Source organism: Haplochromis burtoni, unplaced genomic scaffold, assembly GCF_018398535.1.
Source record: "Haplochromis burtoni strain Fernald_Lab_line unplaced genomic scaffold, NCSU_Asbu1 Contig_681, whole genome shotgun sequence".
Taxonomy (NCBI): domain Eukaryota; kingdom Metazoa; phylum Chordata; class Actinopteri; order Cichliformes; family Cichlidae; genus Haplochromis; species Haplochromis burtoni.
In genome coordinates, this window is record NW_024583042.1 from 62,157 (window position 1) to 79,698 (window position 17,542).

General features: G+C 41.2%; 1 protein-coding gene across 5 annotated transcripts in view; it reads right to left on the bottom strand.

The window, feature by feature from the left end:
* Positions 1-276: 276 nt before the first annotated feature.
* Positions 277-17,542, bottom strand: part of ddx3xb (DEAD-box helicase 3 X-linked b) — a 17,842-nt gene continuing 576 nt past the window's right edge. Inside the window, exons 2-20 of one of the 5 annotated variants that reach the window (XM_014330187.2) lie at positions 16,076-16,127; positions 15,530-15,577; positions 14,789-14,845; positions 13,902-14,102; positions 13,650-13,752; positions 13,321-13,440; positions 12,697-12,796; positions 12,476-12,611; positions 12,293-12,390; positions 11,439-11,537; positions 11,186-11,346; positions 10,953-11,097; positions 10,575-10,719; positions 9,907-9,957; positions 8,669-8,850; positions 8,415-8,532; positions 8,121-8,274; positions 7,819-7,946; positions 277-5,178 (exon numbers count right to left, since the gene is read on the bottom strand). In XM_014330187.2, coding sequence (XP_014185673.1) covers positions 5,099-5,178; positions 7,819-7,946; positions 8,121-8,274; positions 8,415-8,532; positions 8,669-8,850; positions 9,907-9,957; positions 10,575-10,719; positions 10,953-11,097; positions 11,186-11,346; positions 11,439-11,537; positions 12,293-12,390; positions 12,476-12,611; positions 12,697-12,796; positions 13,321-13,440; positions 13,650-13,752; positions 13,902-14,102; positions 14,789-14,845; positions 15,530-15,577; positions 16,076-16,127 — 2,178 coding nt within the window. In that variant the 3' untranslated portion in view covers positions 277-5,098. Of the gene's footprint in view, positions 5,179-7,818; positions 7,947-8,120; positions 8,275-8,414; positions 8,533-8,668; positions 8,851-9,906; positions 9,958-10,574; positions 10,720-10,952; positions 11,098-11,185; positions 11,347-11,438; positions 11,538-12,292; positions 12,391-12,475; positions 12,612-12,696; positions 12,797-13,320; positions 13,441-13,649; positions 13,753-13,901; positions 14,103-14,788; positions 14,849-15,529; positions 15,578-16,075; positions 16,128-17,542 lie in introns of all 5 variants that reach the window. The other 4 variants (XM_014330186.2, XM_014330189.2, XM_014330188.2 and 1 more) reach the window with 4 other exon arrangements.

The window sequence follows — 17,542 nt, forward strand, 5'->3', positions numbered from 1 at the left end:
AATTAGCAGACGAAGAGTTTTGCGGTATTTTGCCAAAAAAATGAAGTCTTTCAGAATTCGTAATTGTGAGGACCAACGCGGTAGATAAAGTGCCTGATCTACATTCCTATCCATAATGCCCTGCTGCTCATATTTTCTCAAAAACGTAACATTAGCGGCACAAAACTGCAACATGTCCAAGTTTTAGCACCAGGAATCAGCTGTCAGTCAGTAAAAAATGTGCCTGAATTGTTCCGAGTCAAAAGCATTTACATAAAGTTTTAATTTTTTTTTTTATCCCCGCATCATTACAGCATCTGACCGAGCAAACATTCCTACACTAAAATAAAATAATCAAAAATTTTGCAATAGTTTGAAATACCCAGCCCTAACCAACAAATTTCAGTCTTTAGTGATTCAGCCACTTCAAAAGGCACCGTTCACATGTGAAACTCTGGGCTATTTCACATGTGCCAGTTTGTACTCGAGCAGAAAACTCGCGCAGAGAATCGTGGCGACCACACAGCGAAAGCAAGCCACAAGTTACTGAACTCTATTGCACTTGGGGTAAAAGTTCAGAGGGTTTTTTCCCCCCCCTCCACGCAGGAATTTGGGGGCACAGTGGTATTTAAGTGTTGCTCTAACACAGCTCAATGGTAAATACAACTGACAGGTAAAACCAGCCTGCCCTAGAAAAACACTGAAATACATTGCATATTTATGAACAACACTATTTGACACGATTGATCTACAAAGCAAGAGGTAAACTGAATTTTTACTCTCACAAGTCACACTGCATTTAAAAAGGTTCACCGGTTCCTTGAATTTTTTTTTTTAAAACAGATTCTCAATGTGCCGCCAAGCGCTTGTCAGAAGGCACAGCAACATCTACGCAACCACATCCACTCAATGGATTCGCCTGCGACGCCGCATGCCTGCAGCGTTGGTAACAAAACAAATGGGACTACATTAAGCTTATGGTCAGCAGAAGCCACTGATTCAAGTAAGAAATGCTTTCACACAGGGAAAATCAGTCAGCAGTATCCGACTGCCAGTTCAGTCAGTAAAGTTCCTCCTACAGAGTTTTAAAGGTTGAAGCTGATTTTATAACAATGCCAGCAAGACAGCTATTTAATAAAACCTCTAGGTGTGAAAGTGCAACTTAAAGACTTCTGTTTGTGTGTGAAGGGAGTTCTGTGATTGTCATTAGCAACTTGCTGTCCTGTTTCCTGCTTTTTCATTCCTTCAATGCTTTGCAACAGCTCTTACAAGAAGTCTGCAGGAGAAAGTAAAATGTTTCATGACCTCAAGAAGAAAGCTGATCAGTAAACAGGTGCTTTAAAAAAAAGAGAGAAAAAAAATCATCTATTGGGACACCTCTGACAGTTCTGGTCAACATTTGAATCACCGATTCAACCGCCGCTCATAGTCATTAAGCCCGTGTTAGACTGCAGTCTCAAACTTAGTGACAGCTGCGACAGTAACTGTTTATCTGACCCGCGCTGGAACAGCAGCTGAAAAGAAAACTCAAATTTCCTGTTTTTGGTTCGTTTGTAAATGCATAAAAGGGACAGGTGGACATCGAGGAGTACAGCTGAATTCTATCATTCCACAGCCGTCCTTGAATGCAGCATTGTTCCTGGCCCCTCATTTTGAGTCAGACCAGGCTTAGTGAGATATCGTACAGTTATATTTGACTGGTGTCTTTTAGCACCAGAAAAGCTTCTGGAAAAATCTACTTTGTATATTTAGTAAATGAACAGCCAACTGCTTTAACCCCTTCAAACTCTTAAGGGAAAAAAAATGCTGTTAAAAAAAAAAAAGTTTCCCCAACATCCCCCTCAAATGTAACCCGAGGGAAAGGGAGCTTAAGACTGATTAGAAGAGGCAAAAAATCAAAAGCAGGAAAAAACAAACGAACTATGATATAAAATAAATAACTGCAACATAATTAAAGCCTGCTATAGAATTGGATTCATCTGCTTGGCATTTGAAACTTCTTGACCAAAAAACAACAACACTTGAATATGTTTTACAGTCTTGGTCCTGCTTTGTCAGAGTCAGTGGGCAGTTTGAGGGTTAATCCACCTGGTGCGCATTAATTCGGGTGAATTTATGTCTATACAGACGTGGGTATTCTCTTGAAAGAATACAAGCTTTTGTCTTCGAACTTTAGTCAGCGGTGTTCAAACTGCCCACTGTGCTAAGCTCACCAGACCCGTCTTGGTCTAGTGTTGAGTGATCAAGTGTGACTCTCATGCACACCAAGTGTTATTTAACTTCACATTCTTTTTCTGTGGAGATTCCTCTCTGTTGAAACTATTTACATTTAATCTGAGTTCTACATGTAAACATAACTAAATTAATCCACCCCCACACTGGAGTAACAGAGCTTTTTTTGGCTCTTAATAGGCCCAGTTTGGGGGGGTGGGAGTAGGAGGAGGATTGGATTTCTACCACTGAACCATCCAAATGTTCAGCGGAGATCCCTTTTCAAGTTCAATCAGGGACGAAACATGGACATCCTGGGTCAACAGGCCCCTTGAAGCCTGGTTGCAAAGCAGAGCCAAGTAGGGATAACCAAGGATTTAAATGCATGCGATCGGTTCTGTGCAGCAACTTTTCCACAAGCACAATTTACCCTGACAGTTTCTCACTGTGCTGAGCAGAGTTGGGTTTCGCATTCAACAATCGCGGCGGGACGCTGTCATCGTTTATTAATGTGCAGCACGTGCTGGGACGTGTCGTGCATGCAGAAGGTGAATACGTTGTAATAGCTGCCAAGACTGCCAGTCCAGATAGCAAACTACTCTGGAGAGTGGACGTGCATCAGTGCGAAGAAGTAGGAGTGTGGCCCATCTGGGAGCTCTGTGGGCTGGGTGGTAAGTGTTTTGAAAGCAATCATATGCTGCCAGTGTACGGCTGTTGTGCGCGTTGGCCGAAATCTAGTTTTGTAAACATTTCATCGAGGAAGTGACTTCAACACTGAGAAACACTATCTGCTGACTGAAAGCAGTAGTAAGAGGAGGAATTGGACCGAGACGCGATTTTGCGCTTGATTACAGTTGCACACGTGGCTAAAACGTGCTGTAGATACGATGCATTGCATTCCTTGGGAAGCCCCAAGCTGTCTCTGCAGTGAAATTAATTCGTAAGGATGATCCAGTTCTTCACTTTTAACGCCCGACTTCAACAGAGCTTAAAAGACCTAACAGAATAAACTGGAATGACTACTTTTAGAGAAGACTCTTCATGCAACTCTCCAGGATAGAGTGAGCGAGAAAATTTGGACCTCTTTTTAGTTTGCGTATTTCCCCCCTCAAGAGAAAGCTTCTCCCAAAACAAGGGTTTCAATGTTTGTGGTTAAAAGCAGCGGTAGATTCCCAAGAGCATGATGGCACTAAGAGTCAGCTGAACGGCCGCAGACACCGACACAATCTGGGAACTGTTTTCAGCAGCAGCCATGTAGTGTTTTCTAAGCAAAGGTGTTTCAAACTGTGTAGCGGTTACAGTAATTTAATATGACTCGAGTGGCACCAGACTTTGGCTTTTTTTAAAATTACAGCAAGCTATGAGGAATTTGACATTTACGGCTACATATCTGGATAATAAGAGGGGGAGGAGCAACATAACGTGACTGCTGCTGGCCCTGTTAGTGGCACACAGTGACCCAACAATTAGTGACAAGATGGCTTTGAGAAACCAAACTGCAAGCTCAAAGCTGAGCTATAGATGTGACACAAGTGTCAATGAGTAGGACTCGGGTTCCCAAAAGCATACAGCCACTGTGGTCGGCCCTGCTCGTCGGCTCTTTGACTTTAACAGTACGATTAATGTTATTTTTGACCCATTTTATATTTACTCATCCAGAGTGAGTAAAGTAATCCACAAATATGCTTACAGTGGTTATATGCTTTGGGGAATTAGCTCAGTCTCTAATAGACAGATAAGGAAATGCTTTGAGTTTCCTCATCGTAGTTTTAGTTTAGTTTTTTTTTTGCCAAGGTTTGATTTAGTTCAAGCCTAGTTTGCTTCCTTCCAAATAAAAATAAAGAAAACATATTTAAACCAACAAATGACACTGAATACACACTTTTAGTCACCGTGGGCCAATACTTGTGGACAGTTAACGTATTACGGCAATAAAAACAATGGAAATAAGAGACAAAGTTTAAATTCTTAAAGGCACAGTACAGAAACAAATGATTCTCCATAAACACTTATCTTAAAATTAAACAACAAACCAAAAAAAAAATGCTATTTGCAGTAACAACCATAAGTCCTAAGACTGTCTGCTTTCCTCACTGCTAATGGCCGACAGCGCCATTTCAGTTTGTCCAGCCACTCGTCTCTTTGTTAGACATCTGTGTCAGACCTCGATAAAGTTTCATGTTTTAAAAAAGGTGAAAAAAAGAAAAGATTTTGTTTCTGTGGCCTCCAATACGTGAAGGCCAGTATTTTTGAATTTATACGCAGACATGTTTTGCTTTTATGTCCTGCCTATAGCTATATTTTAGAAAAGTTTTTGGCCAGCGATTTACAACATGGCCGTGCGTTAAATACAAAGATGACATGAGGTCACGCGGGGAGTGTAAATGCAGACGAAAACACAGTGAAATCAAACTCAAATATAAGGTGGGGGGAAATAAAGAAAGGATTTCCCCCTCTTTGAAGAAGCCCACACGCTGAAATCTCAGGGAATTAAACACCCAGGTCTTTTTACCAGCACACGTGTCACAGAGGGAAAATGGTCTTAAGGTGGCTGCTAGCTGGAAGCTAACAAGTAAGCCTGTGTCCAGTGTTTAAAAAGTAAACAACTAAAATTCAACAATCTCTTCATAATGTGGTCTTTTTCAAGAGGAGAAAAGCTAAATTTACCAAAACAAAAAAGGTGGACATAGAAAGCACAAGAAAACTCTTCCAACGACTTAAAAGACATGAAGGATGGGGATGGAAGCTACATAAATGAGCATAAATAGTTTAATAACATGCATGGGGGTTTCTTGGGGTTAATGGTGGTAACAAGACAGATGGGATGCAGACGTCAATGTGGAGAAAGAATGGAGGATGAGTGAGAAGAGGAAAGAGGGATGAGCGAGGGAGGGAGGGATGGAGAAACCTAGTTGCCCCACCAGTCAACTTGAGAGTGTGAGTAGTTTCCTCCGTAGCCATCGCTGGTGTAGAAGTTGCTGAAGCCGCCTGAGAAGACAAAGGGAAGAGAAAAAAAAAGCCTTCTTAATCAAGTAAAACTTTTGTAGCATTTCATCGCCCAAGTATCAGAAATTAGTGTTTCCAGGCAAAACAAATCTCTATAATGCAGGTCTGGTGTAAAACATTTATCCTGAATGTGCAGTTCTGTAAAACAATAATTCGCACTGAATATATTTTGCCCAACTCGCCATCAAAATATATTAAAAGTACAACAATTGTTACGATTCGGTGTTGTCAGTGTTTTGTTTTAGGCGTGACTGTTATGTTTCCTGTTTTACTTTGAAGGTCTGTTGTATCTCAGTGTGTTCAGTTCACCTTTTTTGTCTCGTCAGGTCTGATTTGCCCCAGCTGTGTTTCCCTCCTGTGGTCCATTCCCTGATTGCTCCCTCTATGTATTTAAGCCTTGTGTTTCAGTTTGTGATGGTCGCGATCTTCCCCCCCCCCGGTTGTAAATAATTTGGTGTTTTGATGTAAATAGTTGTCGATACTTTCGTTTTGGGATTTTTTTTTTGTGGAGACCCGTAGTAGTTTTTTTGTTTTCCCTTATTTTTATTTTTCCTGTGTTGCACGCCGGTTGCCTAGGCCGGGGTGTAACACAATATATGGCAAACTCAAGTGCTCTTCTTTTATTTCTCTCTATACAAGCTCTCAGAAAACGGGAAAAAAGTATCCTGGGGGGCCTAGTAAAAAGCAACACAATGAACACCATGTGACTACAATCATGTGCACAATAATCACCCTACATCAGGGGTCTCAAACTCAAATGAGCCGCGGGCCACTTCTGGCACCATCATCTCATTGGAGGGCCACTTTAGTGTCCAAGTAGTACAAAAAAAACCCCAAACAACAAGTGTTTTGTTTGTTTTATTCAATTCCAAAAATTGTGTAACAAGACAAAATTGCAAACATGAACGCAATTTTATTCTCACTCTCAACTATCTGAAGCCTTTCAGTTTCATTTGTCATATGCAAGTTAGCACAGGGTCAACATTGCAATGAAATGTATTTGACGAGCAGAAGACAGTCACTCAGCAGTGTAGTACAGTAGTTTCATTGAACTACCAAATAAACAGCTGGCAGCACTTTTGTTACAATGTAGTTTGTATTTAACAAAATAAAAATGCAGACATAAGCGTACACATTAGTTTTTGACTGCAAGAGAAAATTGTTTTCTTTCCAAATAAATCTCTCACTGAACTAACACAGCCCGCAACATGTTTGCACTCTCTTGTTACCTCGGCCAGGTCCACGGCTCCGAACCGCGGTAAGGAGACCTCTGGCTAATACTTTGGGTTCCGTGTCGTGCTCATAGCCGGGAACTAGCTTTACTGTCTGGGTCAACTTTGCTAGCGAGAGACAGAGAGAGGCATTGAAAGGCTGCTCCAGCAGAACTTTGTTTCGGAGGAAAAAACGAACACAGCGTACAGTCGAGTCTCAATAGCTTACTTACAACTGGGCTCGTCAGGCACTCTTTTTGGCTGCAGTGGTTATTTTTATATTTACATGCTTCCAGCTCCCGTTTCTGCTCGGTAGCACCCTCCCTCCCTCACGCTCACACAGAGAAAAGCGGGAGGGGCGGTCCCACACATTCGCCCTGCAGCACGGACTACACCGCCCGTGAGGCTACAGTCTTAACCCTTTAAAGCCGGTCGGAGCGGGCACGCTCCGTTTTGCGTAGCTATTTTTAAATCCCAGTAGCACTGCAACCACGTAAGCTTGCCTTCGGTCACAGTTTCCTTCCACATAAAGCTTTGCAAAAACTGCATAAAAAGCACCTCCAGCAACAAAAACATAATATTCCAGAAACACGCTTTGCCGATCAGATCAGCTGTTTGTAACACTTCCTACATCCATCAGCGCGAACTATCGCATGTTCGCCATGACCTGCCCGAAACCGGAAGTGAAGTCATTTTGCAGAAATGTAGTTTTTCACCATCAGGGCCTCATGAGCCTATACTTGTGTTTTTAAAAGTTATGTTTGACTTTATGACTTTCTGTGTCGTTTCTGGGATGCTTAGGACTCATATTGCACTGCTGGAAATAGTTTATTTTGATGCATATGCTGTTTTTTTGCAAATTTGCATTATAATATTTATTTTCGTTTTTCCTGCAGTATATAAAAATTGGTGTATTTCAAAAATAAAACTATGAAGACACTCAAAATAAATTTCCTGTGGTGGGAAACTATTTTGTGCAACTTTTTTGTATTTACAGTTTTGAGGGATAAGCCTCTTAAATTTCTCTAACTAGAAATATATGTTAAAAAAACAAAAACGATTTTCAATTTTTTTGTAGTTTATTGCACTTTTTTGCAATTTATGTAATTACTATGCACTTAATGCAGATATATTATTTAAATTTGGGCTATAATGGTTGTATTGATGTATATCAACTTGAAATGCTCCCAAAAATGGCTTCACAGCATGTAAAAATATAATATAAGCTCTGGAGGACTTGGTTCTATGCTAGGTCTTAAAGGGTTAAAGGGCCATGCCTGTAACACTCTGCCGTCGTGTTAAATCATTTTTGGTAAAATAATTTCTTTCTTCACATCAATATGCGGACCGCGAGTTTGAGACCCCTGCCTTACATTAATAATAAATTTCTATCCAAAGATCAGAGCCTCACCTCCTCCAAAGGCACGGTTTCCTCCATGTCCTGCCTGGCTGCGTCCTCCTCCACGTCCTCCAAACCCTCCGGCGTTGACTCCTGCAGCAGTCTGACGATAATCTCGTGCTCCAAACCCGCCAGAGAACCTGTGGGATAAAAGAAAAATAAATAAATCAGTGTTTAGGGATTCTGATTAGACCAGCAAATGTCTTAATACTTATAACAAAAACAAACATTTGCAAGTTAAAGACAGAATCTGTGTGTGTGTGTGTGTGTGTGTGTGTGTGTGTGTGTGTGTGTGTGTGTGTGTGTGTACCTACCTCTTAGAGCGCCCTCTATTACTACTCTTGTGCTGGTGTTCATAGGCCAGGCTCTCGAGCCATGAGGGAACTTCCTGTTTGGCCTCTACTAGGATGTCCAGGAGGTCTTTAGTGATGTTCCCGTTTTTGTCATTGAAGAATGATGTTGCCAGCCCTACAGGAAACAGAAAAAAACCCCAAAAAACACTTAAAAACAGGAGACATTTTTTGAAGCAATATAAGTAAGAGCAGTAAATGGGGTTCATCCTAAATCAAGAGGATGCTTCCCTTAAATCACATTACTTATAGCCTTACCCAGGTTTCCTACTCGTCCCGTACGTCCAATACGGTGGACGTACTCCTCTATGTCGCTTGGCAGGTCAAAGTTAATAACATGTTTCACGTTGGAGATGTCCAAACCCCGAGCTGCTACCTGAGATCACAAAAACAGGAGCAGATACTTTAAAAACTCACACCTTCAGTTTTATGTCGATTGTGGTTGTCAGTTAACAGAAAGGTTCCTCTTGTGGTTCACCGTAACGTGCAACCAACAGGATGTTTTTACTGACCGCTGTAGCCACCAGGATGGGACATTTTCCTGATCTGAACTGGTTCAGGGCCTCCTCTCGATCTCTCTGGGAACGATCACCATGGATACTGGTGCAGGCGTAGCCTTCCCGATATAGGAAGTCCTCCAAGGCGTCTGCACCTTTCTTGGTCTCCACAAAAACCAGGGTCAATGAGTCCTTACCTGGTCAACCAAGAGGGGGAAACACTGGGTGTTAATGCTACAAAGAATAAAACAACTGTAGGGCTGCACTGTGTTTGGACTAAATAAAGACTGAGTTTAATAATCCTGCGCCACTATGACTCTGGCTTTATGTAGCAGACATACTGGACCAAATTGTGGAACAAACAAATAATGAAGTTACAGTCATGCTGGAATTATATAGAATTTAAGTGCACAAGCAATTATGAGAACCAAGCACATAAATTAAAATCCATCCCTGATGGCCTAGCCTGCTAAACTGACCTTTAAGCTTCTCAGTCCACTACATGAGATTGATTTGCCTTCTAGCCAATGGGATCAGTTAGCATCTAAATGAATCATACAATTTTACGTGTGAACGGTTTTCTGCTGCCATGCACACATAAATCAACGCCCTTGATTGTATATGAAATCCTCCATAGCACATCAGTTAGTGGGTTTGTTGCAGCAGCCCTGTATACAGATCATATGTTTACATGTATATACGTGTGTCAGTCCATGGGGTGACTAACATGCAGGTTTCAGGGTTAAATCTACCAGCATTACTTTACAGCAGATGTTGTTATATGAGCAGAACAGTGCAACAGGCAGCAGGAGGTGCAGTGTGGGTAAAATGACCAGCAGCAATGTGTTTTCATGCAGATTTCACTAGAGGCACTGATGGAAAGATTCTGGTCACTGTATTCTTCCCGCATCAACATCATCAATTGACCTACACTTATATCAAAAGTTAGATACACGGCAACACACGAACACAACATGACCAGACTCTCTCCATTAAAGCTATGGGTTTGACCTAAAGACATCACAGCAACATACTTTAAAGATGACAAAAACAACCTTAAGCTATAAAATCAAACAACAGGCATGTTTAATTTCACATGAGGACCCGACGTGTGAAATGGGACACAGAACCTAAGTAAACATAATAAACAGGAGATTCTCCATCCACGAAAAAAAAGAACAGAACAGTAAAGTCGAGCAAAATTATTTAAAATATGAAATGACAGATAAAAGTTTCCTGTTTGAGGATCTTACCAGGTTTCTCTATGTTGTCTCCAGTACTGTCCTGTACCTCACTTGGGATGGCTTGGGATAAAACCACAAACCACTGACATGTAAACTCCAGTTTGAAAGCAATGCTTGTGTGTCTGATATTGCTGATTTAACAGAGGTTTAAAATGTTGCCATATAATCACTAACAAAACAATAAGGTTGTTTTCCCAGCCACAAACAATTAAAAATCCTCTTTTTCTTTTTTTAAGTTCAGTCTGAAGAAGAAGATATTTTGTAATAAAAATAGACTACTGCCATCTGGAGGCAAATATAATCCAGGAAACACGATGTTTCTTGCCAACTACCACAAATATAGAAAGAGCATCTTTTAAATTAGAGGTTTTAAACCTTTTTCAGAGCAGCCTACAGGTATACATCTTCCTAATTTCACACACAAACATATCTAAGTGAAATTTTCACTGAAAGACAAAGGGTGCTGATGGACATTACACTGTGCTAAGCATGGGAAACACAGTAATGTATTGGTTGAGATGTGAGGATGACAATATGATGATGACCATAAGACAGGGGAAATAAAATTGCACTGTGTGTGTGTGGCTCGAGATAATTGCAGATAAGTCTACTCAGGCTGCAATCAGTATTTATGTTATGTGTTGGGACATGTGGCAGTTGAGCTGAGATCGGCTCACCTGTAGCGCTTAGCAGGTCCAAGAGGAAAGACCGCTTATCGCTCTCTTCCACCCACACCACTTTCTGCGTGATGTTCTCCGAGGTGGAACCCACTCTGCCCACCGCCAGGAAGATGTAATCCTCCAGGAAATCCCGAGCTAAGATCTGCAGGATGAGCAAAATATGTGCTTAACACAACTGTTTTGCACCGTCTGACTAAACAGATGGAAAATTTTACATCTTTAAAATGAAGCACTGATCACCATGTGAATGCTTGCTGCACTTTTCTTTATTAGTAACGGGCGGATTAAAACAAAAACAAACAAAAGAAAAAAGAAGAAGAGGAAGAAGAAAAGTTCCAATTTCTATCACAATTACTGCAGATAATGAAGATATACCTGGATTTCTTTGGGAAACGTAGCGCTGAACATCATAGTTTGTCGGATGCCTTTAGGAGGCATGGTGTCCTGTTCGACGATGCGCCGTATCTGTGGTTCAAAGCCCATGTCCAGCATACGGTCAGCCTCATCTAGGACCAGGTAGCTAAAGGAGACAGAAGAAAAGAGTTTGAAATTTGGAAAAAATGAAACAGACATTTACCCATCACTCACTCCTCGCGTTTAGGTCTTACTTGCAGTAGTCCAGTCCAATCTTCCCTCTCTCCATCATGTCCACGAGTCTTCCTGGAGTGGCCACCAGCAGGTGACAGCCTCTCTCCAGGTCTCTGATCTGCTGGCCAATGTCTGCTCCTCCATACACAACACAGGGACGCACTCTGGAGCGGTAGGAAAACTAACAGGAAAATACAACGTTTTAACAATTACACACAAATTTAAAAATCACATCATTAAATAAAATTATTACACACTAATGTGTTTAAATACCTTCCTTGCTTCATCATATATCTGCAGTGCCAGTTCTCTGGTGGGAGCCAGCACCAAAGAGATGGGGTACTGCTTGCGACGGCCATACTTTCCATTCTCCTGCAAAGCAGCAAAGACACAACATTTAAGTCTCACAGCAACAAACGTGATTGACAACAGAACATGTGGAAACCTATCAGGGACTAGTCTGACTCCTGAGAGCAAAAATCCCCTAAAGGCTTCACAATGTAAATTGGGGGAGAACTCGTGTAACAGGAATTACCTGACAATTATCAGAGACGTGGCACTCAAATAATTCCCGATTTAAAGTTCATGGAATAATTCAACAACAGTGAAGTTAGCCGAATAAAAACTTCCAGAGGAAAGAAAGACAAGCTTTAAAATCAGACTTACCTGCTGATAATTTTCTTTCTCAATAACAGCTTAAATTAAATTAGACAAAATAACTCCCTAAATAGGTGCCAGGTGTCATATCGAGATGGCTGCTGACAGGTAGGACTTGTGTCTTAAAGGGTTTTGCTTTTCTTTAACTGCTGCTTGTTTTGCCTCTTCTTTGATGGTCTAGTATACTACTGGTATCAAAAAAGATCAACTTAAGCAGGTCTGCTTGTTTGTTGCAGTGACTGAAACTCGTGCTCACCGTTTGTAGTAGCATATGAACAATACCCATTCATTTGTAGAAGTGTGCACGTGCCTGAAATTAATGCTTTTATTTTTAATCTGGAGGATATGCTTTAATTAAATTACTTTACCATGAAATCCCCCACAGCACCTGAACCATTTGTTTTGCCCCTTTCAAAGCCATGATGAAATTAGCTGTTTTTAACTAGATAATATTGATTTTTCTCTTTTACCTGTCCTGATGCTTTAGCTGCGTTAAGGGCCTCTCCTGGTCCATCAGTGTAGATCTGGCTGAGGACTGGCAAGAGGAATGCTGCCGTTTTCCCAGAGCCTGAAACACACAAGGACAGCCTCATCCATTTCTGCTGTTCCTCTCATCGACCCAATTCCAATATTTTGTTATGTTTGTGCACTACCTGTCTGTGCGCAGGCCATGAGGTCTCTCTTCGATTTAATAATAGGAATGGCGTATTTCTGGACAGGAGTGGGTCTGGTGTAGCGACTCAGAGCAATGTTACCCATGATAATCTCACCCATGTCCACGTCTTGGAACTGAGATCACAAACAGAAACATGTACAGAAAGAGCAAAGAAAAGCAACAGTGCAGCTGGTATCTGATACAATGTGAGTAACTCACACTCTCGATGTGCTGAGGGCAGTTCTGTCCCGTGGCCTCAACAGGAATGTCATCGTATTTCTCAAAGTTAATCCCAGTGTTACTGCCAGAGAACAATTCACTACAGAGAGAGCAGCAAAGGTTAGTCGAAGGCTCTGGAACTTTATTGCTCAGAGTAACTGCAGCAATTTCTTGGGATAATTTATCTGAATGACGAATTTTAAAAGAATAAAAACCTAGCATTATTTTTACTGGGGCTGGTCAGACATTTGAATTTATCATGTGTCAGGTAAGGGAAATGCTGCAGAACCATAACAAAGTTAAAGATGCTTCCATATTGACATCAGACTAGAAACTTGCAAATAAGTTAAGAACGAATGTCGTTAAGATGACAACTGGAAATAACAAAACGTCAAAGAATTTGCTTTCACCTTCCTGTGTTTTACTCTGTTACACAAGAACCAATGAAATCCCAACAATATGACTCAGTCTAATAGTGAAATTACACTAGTCTAATAATCTAATTCTGTGGACTAATTTTTAACTTTTGCAAAGTTTACCTGAAATTTCCTGATCTTACAATAAATCACAATAAATTAGAAAGTAGACTACACCTCCCACAGCGACTCAAAAGCACAGACTCACTGTTCAAGGCGTTCGTTGCGAGGGGTTGGTTTGGACCAGTCTCCGTCATCTCTGGATTCCTCCACCCAGCGGCTGTTTCCTCCTCCTCCTCCTCCATTACCAAATCCTCCATGCTCAAACCTGAACACAGCACACACACACACAATGATGAATAATGAGGCAACCTTCTCCAAATTATAGAACCACAGCTCTCCACTTAACATTTTTTGGGTAATAATAAACCATTTTAAGGGTTCACAAGAGGGTCGTTTTTTAGCTTTTATAGTAAACATGGGAATTTTCTGTTGACGCTGAACATAAGCTCTCAACACTGTATGTGATCCACTCACCTTCCTCGGCTAGCGTTGCCTCTGTCATTGAAGAAAGCAGACTTTCCACGGTTATTGCCAAAACTGCTATAGGCGTCCTTGGCAGTGTTCCAGCCACCTGCGTCTAAAAGGAGAACACCACAAAACTATCAGGTTTCGACAGCTAGCAGACGCATCCAGTCATTCATGTAGTGGAGAGGCAGGTAAATGAGCACATACTGGATGCACGAGCTAAGTAAAAGAAATGTTGGAAGCACTAAAACTGAATCGCACCTTTATTTTCATACCCAGCAAAGCCCATTGGCTGTGCTGGGTTAATGGGGTTGAAGGCTCCACCCCTGTTGTTGCGGTAACCACCTCCAACGCCACCTCTTCCCCGCTCCATGCGAGGCGGGCCACGGTTAAATGAGTTGCCCGTCATGCGATTGTCGTGGTAGCCGTTGACAAAGTTGTTGCGCGTGCCGTCCCAGCCGTCTGCAGAGAGGAAACAGTGCACAAAATAATTAATAAATACCATCACACCTGCAGGAACATCGTCTTCATGACCATCACTGCTGTTATTGGTGGAGCGCTGGCAATACATGCTATATGGGCAAAAGTATTTGGCTACACCTCTTACATCTTTTCAATTCAAGTGTTTTCAGTCCCATTGTCACGAGTGTAAAACTCGTAAAGTCGCCAACGCTTTGCTGACTCAGCAAACCTCCTCTAGCATTAACATCAGCACAAAAACTGCGCTGGGAGCGTCATGGTATGATCAACAGCTTCTGTAGGTGTAATGTGTGGGTGGCCCAGTATTTTGTCCATATAGTGTTGTTTCAGCATACCAATAAAACACCAGCGATTATATTTTAGCCCTTTTTGACATCTATCAAATTAATTTCTAATGAAAAATGTACTTTTGTGAAAAGGTAGGAAATTAGATGCATCAGGTCAAAATGATTAAACAAACCAACTCAAAGAAGCACTTTCAGATGCTTCTGCTGCTGCTTCCGATATGCAGCCGCACTTAAATGTTAAGGTATTCACTATGAACTGATCAATAAGTCAATTTACAAAAAACAACAACAACTCTAAAATCAATATTAAAAAAAAAGACCAATTCCCCAACTTCTGCACAACTCTATCCAAGAAAATCAGAAGTTCAGAGAGGAACTTACAGTTGGCTGCAGGCGCGATGGTGTAACCACCCTGTCGCCCAGCAGCAAAGGCATTTCCTGCTGGATTAGGAGATGAAATTCCAGTTGTAACTCATGGTTAAAAACAGATGCTGATATAATAGAGATACTTTGTAGAGTTACAAGTGTGGGGTCTTTTAGAATACTATGTCTTCCTCACTATTCCAAAAATCAACCATACGTGGTAGTAACGTTTAAAAAAAAAACAGCACAGATAAAGGAGACCGACTGCTAATCATAGAGAAATAAAGATGGACAGAGCTGAAAATTGTGTCTGAAAAGCAAAACCAGACCTGAAGTGCTTTAAACTTGCACTCTTTTTATTTGCCATATAGGGAAAACCTGACATCAGCTCCCACTCTGTGACCTCACTAAAACATTCCCTGCTTCAGGTCACAATCAACACAACTTAAAGGCCATTTTGTAAATTTTACAAAGGAGCATTATCCAGGGTACGCTCGTTGCTACTTGGCAATCACAAATCATTAGCCAATGAGAGTGCACTTTCGCAGTTCGACCTGCCCTTCGCACATCACATCAAATATCACGATGTCGATGGATTTCACTAATCAATCAGTGAAAACACGGAAATTCAGCTATGAAAGCTGAAAATGAAAATGATTTATTTGGTAGGAATCAGCGATGGGAGTTCCCAGTGGCCTAAAAATAAACACAATTCAGATTTTTCTTTATAGGAAACAAGGTTAAGTGGATCCTACTCACCATTTTTGGGAGCATCTTTGTTCCTTAAATGTGGAGGTATGTATCGCCCTGCAAAAGAGACAGACAGCCAAGAATCAGTCAGCGCTTACGTCACACTGCATTTATAATCAAATCTAACTAACCATTTCAAGGTTGACCCACAAATTATGACTGCAATGACAAAAGATTATTAAACTATAATGTAAAGAAAAACTTAAAGGTGACATGCAAATATTCATTTTCACATGGTTGCAACTAAATGTCACTGTATTAAAAACAGATGTTCTGCACTTAAATAAAAATCGATCACGTAACTGAAAAGTCACCGTGTTTAATGAATAATAAAAGATTTAAAGACAAAATTTCTTCAAAACCTTTGCATCATCCAAAGACATGCATATTTTAAGTTAACAGAAACATCTGCTTTCAGTATCACCACACAGCACCAGGGATGCATTTACACTGTACCACATGCAGACATACAGCAGTCACTTTTTTTTTTTTAAACCTGTTTGTTTTTATCATGACAAAATGAAAAATTCTAACAAAAACACAAAGGCTGCTTACTGCTATTGCCGCCACCTTGTCCGTCTGCAGCGCTCAAGTCTAGGACAGCGAGCTAGAGGGGGGAAAAAACAAAACACAAAAACAGAAAACGACTCACTGACCCACTTCAAGCAACCTAAAACTTTAAGTTACATTTTAACAAAATGAATTATCAAAGCTATCACTGCCCATTTCTTACATTAACTGGTCACATTACAAGTTGATTTTTCTCCATCATAGACACAAACACAGAGTAGCATTTCTGTAGTAATCTCCCTATTGGTTCTCAGTTGTCTAGGTTTTCAGTAGCTAATGCTACAGACAGCTCAGTGTCACTGGTATATGTATCCACCATCACCAACCCCAAGTCAATATTTTTCCTCTCGAATACCGTTTGTTCCCCTGTTTCTTTCTGTAGTTTTCCATTACACCCAAGCAACATTTAGTCCCATAAATTAAGAATGCCTGTAAAACCAAATAAGTGGAAACTAGTCTTTAGATTGTTAGGCAGGCTGTGTTTGAGACCAGACCACTTATCCTTAAGAGTAGGTGACACAGAGAGCTGCTGCCTACCTTTAAAAAAAACGTTTCTGTATAATAAGGAGTGTGAAAATTTTTCTTGCATGGACTGGTTTGAGTACTCAGATTTGACATGAAAAAAGAAAACTAGAAGTCATTTTTATTTTTGTGTTCTGCAGCAGACTTAAAAAACAAACAAAAAAAGAGCGAGGGAAAGGCAGACAGAGATGTGAGCTCCAGCGTGCTGAATTCCTATCATGATGATGTCAGCAAACTGCACCCAGCCACAGCTGGTCTGGGATACTGAGATGCGATGCTGGTGCGTCAAATCTCACTGCTGTCCAGGGAACAACTTTGTATTTAATGCTTTCATTACCAAAAATCTAACCGTTTTGGGGGGTGGCGGCGGTGACATTCAGCTTAAGCCAACTAAACTCATGAGGATGTATAAGTCGCTGAAATAGGGGCCTAGGTTGCGCATCACACTCCTTCTTAGACATTTTTCCCCAATAGGGGCTCTCCAAAATATCAACCGAGTACATGCAGTACTTTTCTGTTACCATCCAGCCAGACACAGATAGACTACGTTGCTGGTGACGCAGAAGAAATGACCATCTCTTAGCGGGACGCAGTCAACATAAAAACATGGAAGTCTGGAAAATGCTGCGTATCATCTAAAAGCCGGGGAGGGCGACAGTCACGCCGCATTGTTTGTGTAGCAAGCAGACCCGCAGGTTCCAGCCACATTGACCTCCATTTTATTATTATATCGAGCTGCAAGACAAGCGCAGTGGACGTAACAGTTGAGGGGTGCGTTTCATGTGTTCATATGAGGGGGCCAGAGGAACCACTCGTGCGTCATTTCGCATTTAGCTCTTCGTTTTAAAGAACACCGATCAGTCTAGCAGCAAAACACGGATGTTTTATTTCTAGAATGCAATTCAATAAAGGCATTCTTGGTCAGGTTGT